This window comes from Acanthopagrus latus, chromosome 17, assembly GCF_904848185.1.
Source record: "Acanthopagrus latus isolate v.2019 chromosome 17, fAcaLat1.1, whole genome shotgun sequence".
Lineage (NCBI taxonomy): Eukaryota > Metazoa > Chordata > Actinopteri > Spariformes > Sparidae > Acanthopagrus > Acanthopagrus latus.
In genome coordinates this window covers 31790679-31811445 of record NC_051055.1, presented here as the reverse complement: position 1 = coordinate 31811445, position 20767 = coordinate 31790679, and the positions used below count along the sequence as shown (strand labels likewise).

Sequence of the window (20767 nt, the reverse complement as noted above, 5' to 3'; positions counted from 1 at the left end):
AGAGAGAGAGAGAGAGAGCCGCAGCAGACAGAGAAGCGGCTTTAGGTTCAACACACACAAAAAGTGTAGGGGCTCAACAAGCACCCCTTGTGTGCACGTTTTTAAACAGTTTATATTTAACTGTGCTCTGACTGCAGCTGATTATCTGAAGGAATTAATCAACATGTTGATCAACGTTCAGAACTAAAGAATCCACCTGCAGCTGTAACCGTGATGACACATTGATTGACACTCTGAGTATCTTCAGTCAGTTTGTGTTAATCTGGTCAGTGGTCTGAAATAAAGAAATCAAATAAAGAAGGAGATGAGTCCTGAATGTTTAACATGAAGGTTTTTTATGATTTCAGTCTTTAGAAATAAAAACAGCAATATTTTGTCCAGCTGATTAGATTCATAACAAGCACACAAAAAACAACAACAACAACAAGAAACATCATTTACAGTTTTCTGATCAAATCTTTATACAGACATAATACATGAAAGAAAAGAAATACATGAAGAAAAGAAGCTGCTGTGTTTCTGACCCTGGATCGGTTTCAACAAACTGACCCTGGATCGGTCTGTCAGCTCTCAGCTGTCGTTAATAAAAATGTTCTTCTAAAATAGATGAAAACTGGTTCAAGTCATCAAATTTCACACTGAAGAAGTTCAGTTCAGTCTGTGAAGAAGAAAACTGTGGTAGATCATAACAATCACATGATACAACAAACATCTTTATCATTTTGCTCTCATTCGGATTCTGTTAAGTGAAGTTTAATCTACATTTTCATTAAAATAGAGTAAAAGAGACTAAAGTTAGTTCTGATGATGAAATACCTTCCTATCTCATTAAAAGTGATCAATAAAAGACTTTCATGACTTAAAACTTAAAGTTTCACATTATTAAATATCATTCATTTCTAATGCTGCTGTAAGTGTTTCTCTTATTAAATAAATGTTCCTCTTGTTCTGGTGTCGACACTGGCAGTGGAGCGACAGGAAAAGTTACCAGTTCCGGTGTTTCCGGTGATGGCATGAAAATAAGGACGAGGCAAAGTGAGCTGCCTCCAACAAGAGGAGGGGACTGCTGACTGCAAAAGCACAGGAAGTTAGTTTAACATGGCTTAAAGCAGCTTTAACGTCAATTATTTCTCCTCTCTTTAGTGCCATGAGTTCCTCTTTGACATGTTTGTCTAGATATCAGATTGTTTTTGTATCACGTGATCTTAATCTTAGTTTTGTCTTCACATCATTGATGAATATCAAATATCTGTAGAGCTTCTACCTCTGCAATTCTGATAATTAGATAATTAGTTTACACTGAGCAGCAGCAGCTGTCGTCCATCAGTCTGTCGATAAAGTTCTGCTCAGTAGATCAAAGTGTTTTGGTTGAAATAACATCAGAGAGAGTCGACAAAAAACATGCACAAACAAGCTGATTTGTTAAAACCAACAAATAAAACGCTGTACATTCAGCTTCTATACGAGTAGAGAAGAAACATGCTAACAGAGAGCAGTGATGTCATGTTTCAGTCAGACAGCTTCCTGCTTCTTTATAACACCACTGAGCTACATGCTAACATGCTAACATACGGCAGTGATGTCATGTTTCAGTCAAACAGCTTCCTGTTTCTTTAAAACACCACTGAGCTACATGCTAACATGCTAACAGATGGCACTGATGTCATGTTTCAGTCAGACAGCTACGACTCAATACTGTACCCCCCCACCCCACCGCCACAGTTCAATTATTTTATTGTCTGTTGTTGACACACACTAAACTTTCTGCTCAGTCATTTGTTTACTTGTTTTGTGGCTGAAGTCTTAATTTATTAAAAAAAACGTTTCTGTAAACTTTGAAATGTAAAGATTTGTTTTTGGTTTCACACACGACAGAAAACTAATGTCCTGAATAATCTCATGTTTCTAAAGTTAAACTAGTTTAAAGTTAAATACAGGTTTTTAACTGAATTGAACTGAACACACACGCACACACACTCACACTCACTCAGAAACACATACACACACGCACACACAAACACAGCAGGAAGTGACTGCAGCTGTTGATGTCTAAAGGCATTCTGGGTAATGTAGTGTGGTGAGAAATTCTACCCAGCCTTATTAAAAAGTCCGATATAACAATTTAAACCCGCCCCCTTGGACACAAAACCTGCCCACTCCAGCATATGGGGCGGGCTCCAGCTAACGTGATGATGTAAACAGGTCACATGGTTCTACTTCCTGTTTCTAACCTGACAACAATATTCATAAAACGTTTCAGCTGACATCAAACAGGAAATGACATTGTTTCCAGCTGTCTGACAGTGACATCACGGTGACATCAGCAGGTGAGGGTGTGAGGTTAACTGGGTTCAGCTCCGCACTCGCTCTCCTCTGGGATGTCTTGCAGGTCTGAGAGGTCAGGGATCAGAGGTTACCATGGTGACTGAATGTGACTGAAATGTATGATGTCATCACACAAATGATAAATTAATCCTTAGTAATATTTATTGATAAGGTGAACTAACCTCTGGGGCTGTCAGAGCGAGGGGAGATCCTCATCACTTCCTCCTCCTCCTCCTCATTTCCTTCCTGGACGCCATCTAATTGATCGACTGGATCCTGACTGGCCAATGGGGCAAGGGGGCGGGGCTCGAGTTCCCTGCTGCCACGCCTCCTGCTCATCTGCTGACAAACAACACAGAGTACTTAATCCCCAGTAGTGTTCCTTTATATTAATGTATATATTTTAGGTTAAATATGACATCATCAACATCAAAACTGTCCTCACCTAACCCTAACCCTACAAACAACATCAGAGTCACCAAGGCCAAGATCAAACGGTCACGACACACTCTGACAGCGTCACACTGATAGCTGTGGAGGGTCTATACATTAAAATGGAGGGTCTTGGTTTGGCATTGGGCCTCATCATGACATCAGATGATTTCATGAGTCTCACCTGGGCAGAATAGTCTGACCCAAACAGACTTCTTCAGTTTACTGGATGTTTCGCTTCCTGTTGCTCCTCACAGAGACGCTTTAACCTGGCTTATTTTATCTGTGTTTACTTTATCTGTGTTCACCTTATCCGTGTTTTTTCAAAAACCCCTGATGAAGAAGATTACATCAAGGAAGTTCAAGTCAACCGGTATGGTGTCATCAGGGCCCCACACTGGAGCCAGGCCTGGGGTTGGGGCTCGCAGGCGAGTGCCTGGTGGCTTGGTCTTTGCCCAGCAGACCCGGCAGGGCGCAGCCAGACCCAAACGTATTGTGAGGGTCTGCTGGGAACGTCTGGCGGAACCCTCTGTAAGGGAGGTCTTCAACTCCCACCTCCAGGAGAGCTTGACCAGATCCAGAGGGAGGCTGGGGACATTGAGTCCAAATGGACTATGTTATGTTCTCCACTTCCATTGTTCACACAGCTGTCCAGAGCTGTGGCCATAAGGTCTCCGGTGCCTGTCGTGGCGGCAACCCCTGAACCTGGTGGTGGACACCGGAAGTAAGGGATGCTGTCAAGCTGTAGAAGGAGTCCTATCGAGCCTGATTGGCTTGGGGGACTCCTGAGGCAGCTGATGGGTACCGGCAGGCCAAGCGTGTGGCAGCAGGGACAGTTACGGAAGCAAAAGCTCAGGTCTGAGAAAAGTTCGGGGAGGCCGTGGAGGAGGACTACCAGTCAGCCTCGAAGAAATTCTGGCAAACCATCCGGCACCTCAGAAAAGGGAAGCAGCCCTCCACCAACACTGTTTACAGTGCAGGCGGGGAGCTGTTGACCTCTACTGGGGACGTTGTCGGGCGGTGGAAGGAATACTTCGAGGATTTCCTCAATCCCACTGACACGCCTTCCATAGAAGAAGCAGAGGCTGGGGACTCAGAGGTTGACTCATTCATCACTCAAGCCGAAGTCACTGAGGTAGTTCAGAAGCTCCTCAGTGGCAAGGCACCAGGGGTGGATCAGATCCGCCCTGAGTACCTCAAGTCTCTGGATGTTGTGGGGCTGTCTTGGCTGACACGTCTCTGCAGCATCACGTGGCAGTAAGGGACAGTGCCTCTGGACTGGCAAACTGGGGTGGTGGTCCCTCTATTCAAAAAGGGGGATTGGAGGGTGTGTTCCAACTATCGGGGGATCACACTCCTCAGCCTCTCTGGGAAAGTCTATTCCAGGGTACTGGAGAGGACAATTCGAACGATAGTCAAACCTCGGATTCAGGAGGAACAATGCAGTTTTTGTCCTGGCTGTGGAACACAAGCAGCTCTAACCCTCATTGTATCAGTCTGTCGTGGTGAAGAGCTGAGCCGAAAGGTGAAGCTCATAATCTATTTATTTTCCTACCCTTACCTATGGTCATGAAATTTGGGTCATGACCTAAAGAATACGATCCCAGATACAAGTGGTCGAAAAGAGTTTCTTCCACAGGGTGGTGGGGCGCTCCATTAGAGATAAAGCCGCTGCTCCTCCACATCGAGAGGAGCCAGCTGAGGAGGCTTGAGCATCTGTATCGGATGCCCCCTGGACGCCTTCCTCGGGAGGTGTTCCTGGCATGCCCCGCCGGGAGGAGAACCCGAGGAAGACCCAGGACACGCTGGAGTGACTATGTCACCTTGGGATCCTCCCAGAAGAGCTGGAGGAAGTGTCCAGGGAGGGGGAAGTCTGGGTGTCCCTGCTCAGACAGCTGCCCCCGCAAGATGGATGGATAGATGGATGGACTTTATCCGTGTTTAATTTATCCGTGTTTACTTGATCCTGATTTACTTTATCACTGTTTACTTTATCCTGGTTTACTGTATGCTGATTTACTTTATCCTAGTTTTCTTTATCCATGTTTAATTTATCCTGGTTTACTTTATCCACGTCTAATCTATCCTGGTTTACTTTATCCTGGTTTACTTTATCTGATTTTACGTTATCCGTGTTGTCTTTATCCATGTTGTCTTTATTCGTGTTAACTTCATCCGTGTTTACTTTATCCTGGCTTACTTTATCCTTGTTTACTCTGTCTGTGTTTTCTTTATCCTGGTTTACTTTATCTGTGCTTACTTAATCCTGGTTTACTTTATCCCAGACTTTTGGCACACTTTGTTATAATACCTAATGACCCACCTTTTCTTCCTTGATAACATCAGTGATCTCTCCATTACTGGTCTTCCTGCTGCCTGGCTCCACTCTCTCTCTGGTTGGCTCTTCCCTCCTCAGACGCATCCGTGTCACTTCCTCCTGGAGAAGCTCTACCTGTCGCCGCAGCAGCACCGCCTCCCCGCCCGTGTCCAGCCCTGTGTCCCGTGACACTGACCGACTGAGGCGGGGCAAGGGGGTGGAGCCAGGGGTAGGTGAGGGGGTGGCACATGTTCTGAGTAACAGCTCCAGGATCGAGTCCTGACGAATCACAGTAGCCTGGGGTGGAGTCAACGAGTAAGAAGACAGATGTGTCAGTTTATTGACAAAGTCACCATCATTTTTATAAGTCTATAAAAACAAAGACATCCTGTTGTCATACCTGCAGGGCGTGGAGCTGAGTGCTCAGACTGACCAATCGCTGACGGACTTCCTGTGGAGACAGCAGGTGTCAGGTGGTACTTACAGCTGATTTCAGTTCTTTTATATCTGCTACAGTGACACATCTGCACCACAACATCAATGCACTGCATGCTGCTCCACAATAACAAAAAAGAAATTGATCCATTTAACTTCTGATGATACTGAAAATCACTGTTGGTCTTCTAAATACTCACTGCATCAAAACATCCATCTACAAACTCTGGAGCAGAATAAAACAAAACTCAATTATACTTAAAATAACTGGCTAATGAAATCATTTCTGCCCTGAAGGCAAACAAGCACCACACACTTAACACATCATGCTGCCCCCTAGTGGAGACCCAAATTCACTACAAAGCAGTCACAATGACCAGCTGCTATAAGAAAACCAAAAACAATCAGTATTGGCCGTGTATCAGCTGAGTGCCAACAGTATTGTCAGCAAAAACAGGAGACCAGACATCTTGACTTAAAATCACTTCCTGCTTTATCTGGTTAAAAAAAAAATAAACTAAAAGGGTCATTTATATTTTATTGTTTGCTTCCCCTCTACCTAGATGGAGACCTCACAGCCAATCAAATCTTGCATAAAGCACTACTATATCAGGTCAGCTGAGCCAATCAGCAGTAGCTTTGCCAACATCAGTTTGAAGGTAAAGAGATATTAAAATATAGTGATACAGAGATGTACCAAAAATTTTAATAAAGGGATGAGAAGAGAACATAGATCCAGCAGCTGATTTGTGGACAGAAAACAGGAAGTGATTGTTACCTCGTTGAGACTTCGTTCTTGCAGCTGGTTACCATTTCTGTCCTGTTTCTGTAAATAGAACAAAATGGTCAATCTATTTTCAACATAACTTGTCTTTAAACTGACGTGATTAAATTCTGAGTATACTATCAGACAGATAGAGCAAAATATATAGAAAAGGGGTGATAATGTGTCCACAGCTGACAGCTTGTTATTTATTTCATTCATTTGTTGGCATCAAATTCTTCATATTGTTTTGGTGTTTCCTGTGATTTACAAACACATCAAAACACTGAATTTGACCTGCAGTCCAAAGTCTAAAACATTATCATTATTATTACATTTATTACATTGATAGAAATCTGTGTCCATTCTCCAAAATTATAAAGTCGGTTTACAGACAACATCCGTCAGACACAGAGGGTAAAAAAACTCTGGTATTTAGACTGCTTAGATTCTCAAAAGTTTCACACACTGAACATGCGTCAACAGTTTGAAACAGGCTTTAGCTTCTGCTGTCGATTGGTCATTGATCAATGATCACTGACAAGTGGTCAAGGTGAGGAGGTGATTTACCTTTGACGAGCTGCTGTTAATTTCCAAAGAACCGTTCAGAGAACCAGATTCACCATCTGACAGAGAGACAGACAAGAAATGTTTCATCAGTCAGACAGCAGAGGGCAGTGTCATCATCTTCATCATCAATTAACTGATGAATGAATGATCACAGGTCAAACATGAACAGCAGTCCACAGACGCTCAGGTGACTTACTGCTCAGCTCCTGGTTGCCGTTGGTTACAGAGGATTTCTGGACATTGGATTGGAGCAGCAGCTCACTCAGTTTGTCGACTGGAACAGAAAAACAGAAACTCAGTTTGATTCTGATGACTTGTCTTCAATGAAACCTGGAGACAAAAACTCACCTTCAGCGATGGAGGCGCTGAGGAGTGGCTCCGCCTGAGGAGCGTGAGGAGTGTCGGCTCTGAACAGGTTCCTGCTGCACGAGGAGGTCCTGAAGGAGGAGGTGCTGAGCACTTCTCCTCCTCCTCCTCTTCCTGTTGCTTCCACCAGATCAGAAAACAGAGTAACTCGCTCCTGCAGGAGCTCCAGCACCTCCCTGTCTTTCTGCTGGATGTCAGCTAGGGAGGAGGAGAGGAAGGAGGTGTGGAAAAGGAGCAACACTGAGTTATGACAAGTAAAGCATGAGGAACACGTGGAGAAAGAGCAGGTGAAGGAGCAGGTAAAGGGGAATGAGAAGGAGGAGGTAAAATAGGAGGTGACATAGGAGGTGATGGAGGAGGAGAAGAAGGAAAGGGGAAAGAGAAGGAGGAGGTGAAAGAGGAGGTAACAAAGGAGGTGAAGATGGTGTAGGAGATGGAGGAGGAGAAGGGGCGGTTGTACCTTTGAGTCGGCGCAGTAAAGCTTTATCTTCAGTCTCGATCAGAGGAAACTCGTCTCTGGACGGACAACTGCAAAACATACACACTGTGAAATATTTACTACCACATACTGGACTACACACTGAACTACATACTGGACTACACACTGAACTACATCCTGGACTACATCCTGGACTACACACTGAACTACATCCTGGACTACATCCTGGACTACACACTGAACTACATACTGGGCAGCACACTGAACGACATCCTGGACTACACACTGAACTACATCCTGGACTACGTACTGGACTACATACTGGACTACTGCCTCGATTCTTGCCTCCTTATTCTCTCCACCATTACTTCCTAGAAAATGTAGAAAATGCCTCGAGAGAAGGTCAGAACTGGACTGTCCTCAGAGATGCACACTGTTTTAAGACCATAGTCCAGCCAAGCAACCCTTAAGGATTGTATCAGTCTGATCCAGTACTAGCCCAATATGTATTTGTTCTGATCCATCATTAGCTCTGATAAACCAGTGGAATAGTCCGGACCCAGTATGTTGATTAAGGTTCTCAGTCATCCAGGTCATACAGGTAATTCTGAGTGCTGTATCATAGTCAACTTGGCTTGTTTCAGTTTGTTGAAGATGTATCACCTCTCATCCAAGAGGGTTCTTCACATCTAAATAACTGGAGGGGACTTGCAGGCTTTTAAACCATGTATGGGAGTGTCCATATACTGTGTGGGAGTGTCCTTACTGTCCAGTCGTTAAGAACATGTGTGAGCTCTGGGTGTGAGAGTCATTAGTGCCACAACCGATCTTCAAGTAGGTTTCTAAGTTTAGGTGAGCCCAGGTGTGGGCTGGTTGTTCAGCTGTCTGAGGAGAGAACTCGGTTCTGTATTGTAGGTGGTGATCAGTGATGTCTTAGTCCACTTCCTTTTCAAAGATGGTCTTTCCAGTTTGACATAGATGGATTCTTTTACTCCTCTTTCATACCATCTGTCTTCTCCGGACAACATCAAAGGAATGATTTTATTGCTTCAGATTTAAGTTGACAGCAGAGTCTGGACCTGAGGAGTCTGGACCTGAGGAGTTGGCCTGCCTGTGTTTTGCCATTCGTTTGTGGAGAGTTTGTTTTGTCTGTCCGGAGGTCTACCAGTCTGCAGAGATTATTACAATCTGAACAAACAACATCCTGATGATAAATGTGTGTTCAGTCTAATCTTCAGTGGACAAAACATATGAAGTTTGTACTGTAAAGGAAAGATCATTCTTCATTAAGACCTGAAGGGGTTCACCCTCTGGAGACCAGAGAGGAAGTAGATCAGACACAGAATCCTGAAACATGATTGCGATCAACACAGTACAGTCCATACAGAGTTTTACACATTATAGAGAACTATAGAGTAGTGCCATGCAATACTGCAATACTGACCTGAGGGAAGTCTGCTGGATCCGGCTCATCCAGGTCCTGCGGTCATCTTTGGACGAAGCATACAGCTCATACATCTCTGGAGGGGTGGAGGCACTGATTAGGTACATCCCTCGCTCCTGATTGGCTATGTCTCTGACGATCAGGTTATTCAGAGAGACCACTGGAGACTTGTCCTGAGACAGAGAGAAAGGTGGAGAGACATTTAAATGGACGGGTGGACAGACAGACAGACAGACAGACAGGTAGATAGACAGGAAGACAGGCAGGTAGACCTGTGGATTTCACAGTTCTGCTTGAGGACTTAAACACTAATAGGGACCAACACAGAGACATAGAGGAACAGCCTGAACCTGACTGCTGTCTTCTGATTTGTCTGTATGAGCCGGGGCTGTGACTGTAACAGGCCCCATGTTTGGTGCATTAGATGGTTCCAGAGTGAACCTGAACCCCTGAGGTTACAGATCAACGATCAACATGTTTATCAATCTATAGTGTTTCAGCATGGAGAGGAACTGATGATCTGGTCTGAGATTTGTCAGATGAAACTTTGAGGACCTCCTGATACCCCTTACATTCCCTCTGGAGACTCGGCAGAGCTGGAAGACTGGGTGAAGACTTAGGGGCTGTCCACACGAAAACGCTCTTTTGCGAAAACGCACACGTATTGCATCGTTTTGGCCAACCGTCCACACCGACACACCACAGCGCACTTTTTTGAAAATGGGTCTCAGGGTGGAGAAATCCAAAAACACAGCCCTCCCGTTTTCATGTGGACGGCAAATCTGCATACTTTCCAAAACAAATGCATGAAATCCAACCTAATTTCTATGTTTTTCATAAAGAACTATGTCATTATTTTTCATCTTTGAAATGTATGGAGAAGAAAAATGCGTTGAAACGTTGTAGGTTAGTAGAGAAGCTTAATCTCACTGAAAACCCCGAGCCCTCCCCTTTTTATATACTTTACTTCTCCCAAATATTATTTATTTAGTTATTTATTTTTCTTAGATTTCTTCCTTTCTTTCGTCTTACACTGGCAATGATATTCCGAGGCTTGTCCATGTGCCTTGTTTGTTCTGTATTGCAATGTACTATGGCAATATGTTATGTAAAATTATCATTCAATAAAATAAAAAAAAACTTTCCGAGACAATAATGCCATCACTCCACCCCTCGACCTCTGGCCTCTGACCTCTGAACCCTGCGACGTCTCATAACAACAACAATGGCGGCCTACATGTTCGTGTTCATGCCGCAGAAGATATTTAGCCTTTCTTGCAACTTACTCGTCTTGTAGTTGAGTGTGAGTCGCAGCAGCAGTTCAACCTCATTACCGGTCCACACTACAGATTCTGGTTTCCTTGCACTCGCCATTTTCATCTTCTTCTTGTTGTGTTTGGTTTCTCCGTCTACTGTCTGTTTACAGTGCGCAAGCTTTCTGTGCATGCTCGGTATCTTCTCCGTTTTTGGTGAATGTCAAGCGCCACCTATAGGTTGGAATATGAACTACAGCGTTTTCGGTCGTTTTCAGTGGATCCGTGTGGACGCAAATATTCTTAAAATGATGACGAGTTTTCACCCGTCTGGACAGGGCCTTATTCACCCTCTGACAGTTGACACTGAGGTATGAAACGCTCTACAGTGGCATCACGTAAGAATGAGGTTCATTTTGAGATGCTGAAACCTCCAGACACTTTTTTGAGCATCATGGTTGACTGGTTGAGGTACAGGATAGTACTGCAGACCAGAGTGGTGGTTCAAATGAGGACCGGAGCGTGAGCTCGAATACTCAGGATATAACACTGCTCAGGTCAGTGGGAAAGTGTTGGTCAGGCTGCTGAAAGGAGACAATGGCAGATCGTGGGCCTATGTAGATTCTGTTCTGGTCCTTGATCAGTGAGTCAGCTGTTAAAGCTTGGGAAACTAGGGCCACCACTACTTCTCCTTCAGATTTTGCCTAACCCGAGCAAGAACACAGGATGACAGAAGTGTTTGAAACTCAGATATTGGTGATGATCTATCTAGATCTATCTATCTGGACAGAGAGGGGATTCCATATCCTGGAACACCTTGAGATCCCCATTAAGGAAATCAGAGGAGATGGAAGATGAACAGATTGATGGAGAGAACAGGAGTAGAAGCATGAGGAGGTGCAGGTTTGTTCAGATGTGACTAACCAGTGATGCAAAAGTGAACTTCTGATCTTTCTCCTGAAGGAAGACCAAGATGTCAGACATCAGCAGGACCTGCACATCTGGAGGAAAACATACAGTAGTCGGTGAGAGGTGTAAGCTCCGCCCACAAAGCTAGTGGTACAGTATCAACTTCCACTACCTTTCATCCTGGAGCCCTGGACCTTCCAGAGGAGTGTCCCCTCATGGAGGAGCCTCCTCCTCAGTAGCTCCCCTCCTCTAAAAACTCCTCCTCCCTGGACCTCCGCCTGGGCCCGTGGATCCAGACGGGCCTGAATCTCCTGCAGCCTCCTAGTTCGGTCCAGTTCCAGCACCTCCTTGTCCACGGAACTGATGAGCTCCTTCAGGAGGAGCAGTGCCCGACTCAATGCCTGTGCCTCCTCTTCACTGCCTGTAGAAAGTCACAGAATCAAGTTCATGTCAGAGAAGTGTCAGAGGTCACTAAGGGTCCGAGGTCACTGAGGGTCAGAGTTTACCTTTGGTGTTGTCGAGGATCCGCTGGATAAGGACGGGGTACTTTGTGATTCTCTGTGTCACCAGCAGGATGCACTCCTGAACACCATGACGACGCAGCAGAGGACCACGACAGACACGCTGAGAATCATGGGAGGGGAAACAAGAGCGTGAACATCAAGATAAAAATACCAGATCTTAGCCAGAGCTAAACCACATCTAAACTAGATACAAACCAGATCTATACCAGAGCTAGAATATCACATTAAATGTTATATAAACACTTTTTCCACCTGCCTAAACCAGGTCTAGCCTAGTCCAAGCAGGTCCAAATAGTCTAGTGAATTTTAGTGAGATGTAAACCAGATCAAAGGTCTACCACACAGAGACCTGGTCTTAAATCACTGAGTCAGGTCTCAGGCTGTCTAAACTGGCTCTAATCAGATCCACATCCTAGTAATGAAATTAAGAAAGTTTAGGTCCTGGAGTCCTGCTCGAGGACTTGCTCCAGGTCCTGGTCTAGTTCCAGGTACCTGCCCTGGTCCTGATCCTTACCCTGACGAACTGCTGCAGTCTTCGGTCTCGAGTTAAAACTTCTTTGTAGAGTTTCACAGCTTTCGGGTGTCGACTGCAGAATTCAGAGTAAAGTTTCTTCATGTCGTCTGCAGACTGACCAGAAAACTACACACACACACACACAAAATAGATTTTAGTTGTTGTTACGATGCAGCTGGACACTGTCCAACCAGACACTGTTTCAGACCAACTACTCCCTCCTCATAGCAGCATCACTCCCTGATGTCAGTAATCCCCCGAGCAAATCAGTGTTCCCTGTCACACCACAAAAACTGATCAGGAATGAGCTCAAGGTGTGAACATGACCTCCAGTTTCCCCAGAGCTCAGTCTGATCGAACATCTGTGCCAGCACAAGATTTGACTCTGACTCAATGAGACGTGGACACAGGACTTCTGGGAAATTCCAGTGGTGTCGGGCAGCATGGCATTGGGGTGGATCTTGCAGTTCTGTGGTTTACGTGGTTGGGCCTCGATGAATCCGAACTGTTCTGCTGGCTCGGCTGTTGTCGGATGACAGCTACATAAGCTACACTTGGTCGGCCCCCGCCAGCTACAGAGGGCTGGATAACTACAGCCACTAATGATTTGGTTTCCATGGGGCAGAGCCATGTTTCCAGTAAAATTAACCTGAGCTCCAACACTGAAATAAACTGCATTCACCACATGTGCCAGTATCACTAAAGGAGGGAAAGGAGTAGCTAAATGTCTGACATACCAAGCACCAAGAGGAGAGAAGCCATCGCTAGCCGCAAGGCTAAGCCAGCTACTAGAACTGAATAGTATGTAAACAACTGAGGGATTAGCAATAAAGTGGCTAAAAAAGAGAAAGCTATGTGACAGAGAACACCACAACACTTCCCTCAGCTCTTCGAGCAAACCGACAGGTTCAACAGGTGAAAAGTGAACGTCCAGAGAGAAGAATTGTTCACTGTGTTGTGATATTTGATCCAAAAGATAAACAGAGTTCTTTCTCTCAGTGATGCAACTGTAAGATGAGTCCAAATGTGAACATTCAGCTGGATCCTGTTGAGTCTCAATCCTGAGCATTACTAACCTCAGTGATCACCTGGTCTGCCATACCTGTCTGAGCAGCAGTTCTCCAATCCTGCGGACAGTGAAGTTGGTGGAGCTGTCCTCCACCAGACCCTCCTTCCTCCTGTTCAGCAGCTCTGACAGGAAGCCTGAGTGCCACTCCAGCAGCTGGTCCAGACAGGGGAAGATGGAGTGAACCACTCCCGCCTCCAGCATCACCTCCTCCTGCATCCCCCGCCGGTACACCCCTTCCATGATCCGCAACGTCCGCACATGGTGAAACTCTGTCTGGATCAACTCTGAGAGACAGACAGGGAGAGACGGGTGAGAGAGAGAGAGAGGACGGCAGACGGACAGAAAGACAAAGACGAGCAACAGGACTTCCTTAATCTAGGTTTAATGTTCATAATGAACTGTGGAAGTCAATGACATGTGTCCTCCTTAACTATTACATAAGGAGCCACTGAATGAATAAATACATTTTCACAATAAAGGTGAAAAAACTTCTTCTGCCGTATTCACAGTAGATCAGATGCCTCACATCGGATGGAGGCACTTTCACCTTATTAACTGTCCGTGTAAACAGGTCAGATGAGTCGACTCCAAACATCTGAAATCACCCATCAACATTTTTCTGTTTTCATTTGTTTTGAATGTAAATCTTTTCCATTTTTCAGTTTGAGTGAAAAACGTCCCTGAATGTCAGAACGTCTCAGGATTTGGTTTGTCCTCCTTCATGACTTCACAAAGCTTCTTGTGATGTCACAGGACTGCTTGTCTTTAGGCGCGTTCAAGTTGAACTCCAGCTGACCGCCTGCAGCAGCAAGATCTGCTGGCGACTGCAGGGCGGGGCTACAAACGCTGCTATGAAGTCGGACACTCTTTACGTGACGGGAACAGGAAGGGCTAATAAGAGTGGATAGTACAGAAACACTTCAGTTGAACCTGTTGTCTGCATGCAAAACACAGCAGTTAACCACTTCTCTATCACCACCACAAGTAGGGTGACAGAACTGAGCAATTTATTGATGAAATCATCAACACATAATTGTAACACTGTACATATCATTATTTTTTTTCATATACTTACATTGCACTAATGCCTTGTACTTTTTACTTGTTCTTCTTACTCTATGTTGTGTGAATAACCGGATGCTGCTAAAATTTTGTTGTACACTGTGCAATGACAATAAAAGGATTCTGATTCTGATCTTTCAGGGTTGTTGCTTCACATGAAGGATTTTATAGGTTTATTCATGTTGACTATCCCACAGCTGCAGCCACACGGCTGCTACTTATCTGAAAGTATGTGATATTTGGTGATATTTGAATTCTTCTCCACAATGATCAAACCGGAGGGTGGAGCATGTCTCTGAAGGACCGAGTGGTTCTTGTCCTCCATCAGGGTGGAGTCTGAAAACATGATCCTCCACCATGTTTCACTGGGGTTTCATTCAGTCTCCTGATCATTTCTTTACTTGCACCTTCTGTCACTGACACTGATCGAGCTGTTTGTCTGTCTCTCAGTGAACTCAGTGTGATGTATTGATCTTCAGTGTGATCACTTTGGTACAAATGATCCAGATTGTCGTGGAGTGCTCTGCCCGCTTAGAAACATTAAGGCTAGACATGATGTGACTCTGAGACACACCCTCTTTGATCAGTAACAATTTGCCACAGTATGTAATATATATATATATATATATATATATATATATATATATATATATATATATATATATATATATATATATATACACACATACATACACACACACACACACACAATATACACACTATATAAAGTGTATATGTAGTACAGTATGTATAGTGTATAAACTATGTATATTCTGTGTTCTGTATATATTTTCATACCATATATGACGTCCTGTTGCTTGATGAGATCTTTATGAAGTGTCTGCAGGAAGTTTGGCTCCACAACGAGACTCCAGCTGTCGGCCTGAACACAGCTGCCCTCCACCTGCAGCTCCTCCAGCAGGGGACTCCACCACCACTCACCTACAACACAACAACAGTACAAGATTCACACACACACACCACACACACACACACATACACACACACCAGACTCTCTGATGAGTTAATGAAAAACATTCTCATATTCTTCATGATGACATTATTTATTTATTATTGATCCTAAACAGTTTGACATAAAACTGATTTTCAGACCGTCATCAGTCAGAGACTCCATCGACAAAGTCCTGCTCCTGAAGTTCAACGACTCAGTAGACTGAGACAAAATCCTCCTGAGACCCACAGAGTCCTCCGTCATCCTGAGGAGAGACAGACAGGTGGGATACAGACAGGTGAGAGACCCTGACAGTGTTTAGACAACCACCCGGGTGGCCACTCAGTCTCACCCTGCGATGTTATTGGTGGAGACACTCTTTGCGAGCGAGAGGCCGGAGCGAACCCGTCTGGAGCCGAGCAGAGACTGACGAAGACTGTCGGAGGGATAAATGGCTGAGCTGGGACGCTCCTTCATCATCGGAGCTGAAAACACAGAAGAAGAAATTAAACAGATGTCAGGATCAAACTCAAATGTGGGTCGCATACACGTCTTCAGTGGGCAAAAAAAATGGAGAGAAAAAAATCCTGTCCTTTTATTAGAGAGACAGACAGACATGTTTACGGTACTTACTTTTTGTACGTAGAGCAACGTTCTGCAGAGCGGAACTGTTTCTCACCAGCGTTAGCTTCTGTTGCTGTTGGAGGGAGACAGACAGGCAGTGAGACAAGTAGTTAATACGGATAGACAGACAGGTAATCAGTAAAGACAGTAAGACAGGTCTTACCTTCTGTTTCATCTTGGCACAACTGGCCAGACTGTCTCTGCAGCGGTTGTGGATAGTGACATTACAGGCTGACAGACAGATAGGTAAGTGGTTAGAAACATGTTGTTCATACTTTTGTTCTGTATTCATTTGTTTAATCGTGTTGTTGGGAGGTTTACTGATCAATTTGTTCCTCCCTTTATGATTCTACATAAACATCAGATCAGTAATTCAGTTATACAGAATCAGTCATGTGGCGGCTGTGGCTGTAGGGCGGAGCCAGCGTCTTGTTATAGGATGAATGGTTGCTGGTCAGCTCCTTGTGTGTCAGCCGCCACCATCAGAGTGTGAATGTATGTATGAAGTCACTTTGGACAGAGACGTCTGATAAATGTTAATGTAAATAATGTGATCTGAAAAATTACTAAGAACTAAAGTTATGACTAATTGTAGTGGAGTAAAAAGAACAAGTCAGGTGAAGTACAGTAACAGTCAATGTAATGTAAACACACACACAGACACACACACAGAGTCAGACACATGTGCCCCCTCGACCCAGTTCTCAGGGTTCATCCACAGCAGCCAATCACAATGTAGGATAAGAGTCTCTTTCTTTCTCACTCAGACACTCACACAATAGTCTGATCGAGTGTGTGCGTTAATCTGAAGAGGTACATCTGTTCATTGTGAGGATGGATTAACACACCATCTGCTACACACACATACACATACACACACACACACACACAAACATACATACACTTGTGTGTTTACACTCATATTGTTTTGTTTCATTCATGGTGATTTACAGAACAAATGACAATTTCTACAAATAATATTGTACATACATGTGTATATGGCCCTTTTTTAGATAGAAAAGGCGGCACATTTGCTCCAAGGTAAGAGCGGCAATGTGCCGGCCTGTCTTTCTAAAACAGAGGTGTAATATTCCTTTTCCAAAAGCCTCTGAGGTAGGCGTAAACATGTGACGTGACGTGAAGTTCGAAGTTGGGCTGTGAACAGTGACAAAGAATTTGTCTTCAAAATAAGAGCTTTACATTGCACCCCATTGGAGTTTAGAACTGGGCTCTTAGCGGGGGGGCTTTTAATTTGATGTAGCGACCGTAAGTTGCTTGCCGACACAACAACAAGCGGACAGTGAAGACAGCTACAGAGAACGAGGAGACGCTGCATCTCCTGGATCTCTGCGGCTGTCCAGTTGTTCATCTTAATGTCCACAGATGAAGTGATGGACTGACTGCTGTGATCAGCTGTTTCCTGGTTTTAAAACTCCCCGGCTGTGGATCGCACAACAGTGCAGGTCATTGACACCTCCACCCACCTCACGCAGAGGCCGGCACATTTACGCCTCGTTTTTAGATAGGAGGCAAGGCAGAAATAAGTGTTCCCTCCGAGGCGGAAAATTGACGGAACAAAAAGACCCCCAATTTACCAGCCTCTGTCTAAAACTGCGGATCTATCAGCAAAAAGGACGGGCAAATTGGCGGCTTGCTGCCGAGGATAAAAAAGGCTTATGTTGTGTACAGTATATGATACATGTATATTTTGCTTATACATTGTGCATACATTGCGTATATGATACATGTGTATGTTGTGTATACGTTGTGTGTATGTTACCTGGGCAGCTGAGCGCCTCCTTGGCCGTGATGCTTCTGTTGCAGGAGGAGCAGAGGGTGGTGGAGGACACGGTCAGGGAGGTGAACAGGTGACCATTGCTGTGTCTGGCCTCCCTCTCTCGCGCCTCCTTCTCTCGCTGCTTCAGACGCTCCTTTTCCTTGTTCTGAACATACACACACATGCACAGACACACACACACACACACACACAGATGTGATGTCAGACAGATCAATCATCTCTATATCACAACTGATCAATTCGTTATATGATGCCATCCCATCTTTACACTGATCAATCCGATCACAAAGTTTTTACTGTATCAGTCAGTTATTGATTATCTGATAACTTGTAAACTGATTAATAATCAAAGTGTCACTCTGACCCGTCATCACACCGGATTTCTTTACATTATAGTGAACCCAACAACAATGTGCAAAGCTTCAGAGGTTCCTGAACGCATCACAGCTGAGGGGTATTACCTTGTTCTTTTTCAGTAGCAAGACGATCAGCAGCCACCACTGTCAGTAACAGTCTGTCTGCCTGTCTGACTTTCTGGACTTCTCTTTTCTGTTTGACTGTTTTTCACATTAACTTCTGCTCTGAACTGGGAGGAGCAGGAAGGGGAAGTGTGTGTGTGTGTGTGTGTGTGTGTGTGCGTGTGTGTGTGCGTGTGCGCATGCGTGTGTGGTCTGATGAAGATTGTCATGTTGTCACCTGTGACATCACTTCCTGTTGGAGTGACTGTGAGACTGCTGATGGACATTAAAGGCATCAGAAATCAATACATATGATAAAATATACAGAATGAAACATCTCTGACAAACAATCAGTCGAACAGCTTCATCAATAAAAAACACAATCTGTAGTTAAAGCTCTGATCTGAAGTCAGTTCTCATCAGTGTGAAGTGCAAATACAATTTGATAGTATCAATCAGTGATCAATAAATATAATTCCACAGTATTGGTCAGTTAAGTGTCCTGACATGGAATAAAACAGGTTCCATGATCTGGTGACAGTCAGTGATCAGCTGATCAATAAATAAAGAACTCAGTGATGGAGGGAATGAAAGAGATCTCTGTCTGATGGGGGGTCATGGGACAGAGAGGGAGGAGGGGGAGAGAAAGGGAGGAGAGAGAAAAGAGACAGAAACCTGAAACCAGCAGAGTCCGACATCTCTGAGTCGCATCTATTTCCCAGACACCTGACTGATGTTCAACACAAACTTGATCCACTGTCGGTCTGAACACAAACTGGATCCACTGTCGGTCTGAACACAAACTGGATCCACTGTCGGTCTGAACACAAACTGGATCCACTGTCGGTCTGAACACAAACTGGATCCACTGTCGGTCTGAACACAAACTGGATCCACTGTCAGTCTTCGTGTCTCTCCTCAGTCTCTCTGATGGCAGACAGATCTGGTTATTAATTAACTGTTGCTGGGTGGATTTAATAAGGTTTCCTCATCACCACGGTAACAATGTTGACTGACAGTTTACAGTCAGTCACTACTTCCTGTTCAACAGTCAGCAGCTGATCAACGCGTCTGATCATCAGAGAAACATCAGTTTCATGGAAAAAGATTAAAAATGAACAATAACAATAAAAACTTGATAATAATAAAATAAATGAATTATTTTGTTTTTAGTTCCTCCAGCAGAGAGGAACTCACATGACCAACAAACTGTCTGTCTGTCTGTCTGTCTGTCTCACACATGTGTGTGTTATTGTTGTTGTTGACATGTGTGTTCCTCAGACTCTGAGACTCTCTCAGTCATCACCATGGTAACACTGAGTGTTACATGGAGGACAACTGGACCAGGTCATCCTCATCCTCATGTCATGTAACATTAATCAGCTGATTTCAGACACAACACACTTTATATCAAGTCTGTAGTTTACAGTCTGAGGTCAGAGGTCAAACATCCACCTTCAGACCTGACCGACTCTTCCTGTATGACCACACACACGCGCGCGCGCGCACATGCACACGCACACACACACACACACACACACACACACACACACACACACACATCGTGTCTCCCCTCCCCCCGCTCGTTTCCTCCTACAGGACAAAGCGGCCACGCTGCTGCTAACGGACTCACACTGAAACACACCGGAACACACTGAAAGTCCGTTTGTACACACCGACACACACACTGAACACACACACATTTTGTGTGCAAACACCGAACCGAGTTCAGCCTGAACTGAGAGAAAAAGTCCCGTTTCCCGTTTCTGAGCTGAACTTCACACACACACACACACACACACACACACACACACACACACACACAGAGCGGAACACACAGACAAACACTCATCTACCGTCCATCAGAACAATCGATGACCCGTCCAGCTTGTGCAGTACCGGAACAGACCCAGGATACAGATGTGTGTGTGTGTGTGTGTGTGTGTGTGTGTGTGTGTGTGTGTGTGTGTGTGTGTGTGTGTGTGTGTGTGAGCGGAAAAACAAAGCGGAACAGACACAAAGTTCATCTGTTTTTCATCGATCTCTTCAAAACCGTCTGATCACCTCCACATCATCGATTGCTATCATTGTCGATCCTTAAAGTCCGCGTGCACGCGCCCACGAGCCGTTTTCTTTCTGTTTCCCGGTGAACTCACCTTCAGGTTGATTTCTTTCATCCTGTCCTGTCTCCTGCTCTCCAGCAGCCGGGACATCCCAGATCAACAACCAAACCGATCACTGATCGATCCGCTGATCACACGATGATCTTTAATTAATAATCCAGAGGACTGTTGGGTTCTGGTCCCGGAGCAGTCCGCAGTGTGAGCCCGAGGGTCGGAGCCTCTCTCTGACGGACAGCTCCGCTCTCTACTTCGAACCAATCACAGCTCGGCCCGCCGCTGCTGCGCTCAGCCTATCCGCTTACCGCACGCACTTCAAGGCCCGCCCACCGCATCTGCCAGGGAGCACTTGTTTTTTTTACGTCGGGACAGTGTCGTGGTGGTGTGGGCGGA

The 20767-nt window shown here is 44.9% G+C and overlaps 1 protein-coding gene across 3 annotated transcripts; it reads right to left on the bottom strand.

The window, feature by feature from the left end:
* Positions 1-316: 316 nt before the first annotated feature.
* On the bottom strand, positions 317-20740 carry LOC119005643 (rho guanine nucleotide exchange factor 2-like). Of its 3 annotated transcripts, none has more exons than XM_037073443.1 (22): positions 20411-20740; positions 17779-17941; positions 16162-16229; positions 16008-16071; positions 15727-15859; positions 15536-15639; positions 15221-15364; positions 13394-13644; positions 12292-12417; positions 11760-11877; positions 11426-11674; positions 11269-11345; positions 9092-9264; positions 7669-7736; positions 7191-7406; positions 7039-7116; positions 6843-6898; positions 6288-6335; positions 5475-5525; positions 5081-5371; positions 2508-2667; positions 317-2391 (listed from the first exon to the last, which is right to left on the bottom strand). In XM_037073443.1, exons 1-22 carry the CDS (start codon positions 20465-20467, stop codon positions 2342-2344), a joined length of 2745 nt encoding a protein of 914 aa, XP_036929338.1. In that variant the 5' UTR covers positions 20468-20740; the 3' UTR covers positions 317-2341. The 3 variants fall into 3 exon arrangements, with proteins under 3 accessions (XP_036929338.1, XP_036929339.1, XP_036929340.1); XM_037073444.1 differs by having other exon boundaries at positions 2508-2664; positions 20411-20734; XM_037073445.1 differs by lacking the exon at positions 20411-20740 and adding an exon at positions 18258-18402.
* Positions 20741-20767: the final 27 nt, after the last annotated feature.

Excerpts from the sequence above, each read along its gene's own strand:
- LOC119005643 (XM_037073443.1), bottom strand. The coding sequence starts at position 20,467 with ATGTCCCGGCTGCTGGAGAGCAGGAGACAGGACAGGATGAAAGAAATC. Across the intron at positions 11,346-11,425 it reads CCAGGGCTCCAGGATGAAAG|ATGTGCAGGTCCTGCTGATG; the intron begins GTAGTGGAAGTT and ends GTTTTCCTCCAG. Across the intron at positions 5,372-5,474 it reads CTCAGCTCCACGCCCTGCAG|GCTACTGTGATTCGTCAGGA; the intron begins GTATGACAACAG and ends ACTCCACCCCAG.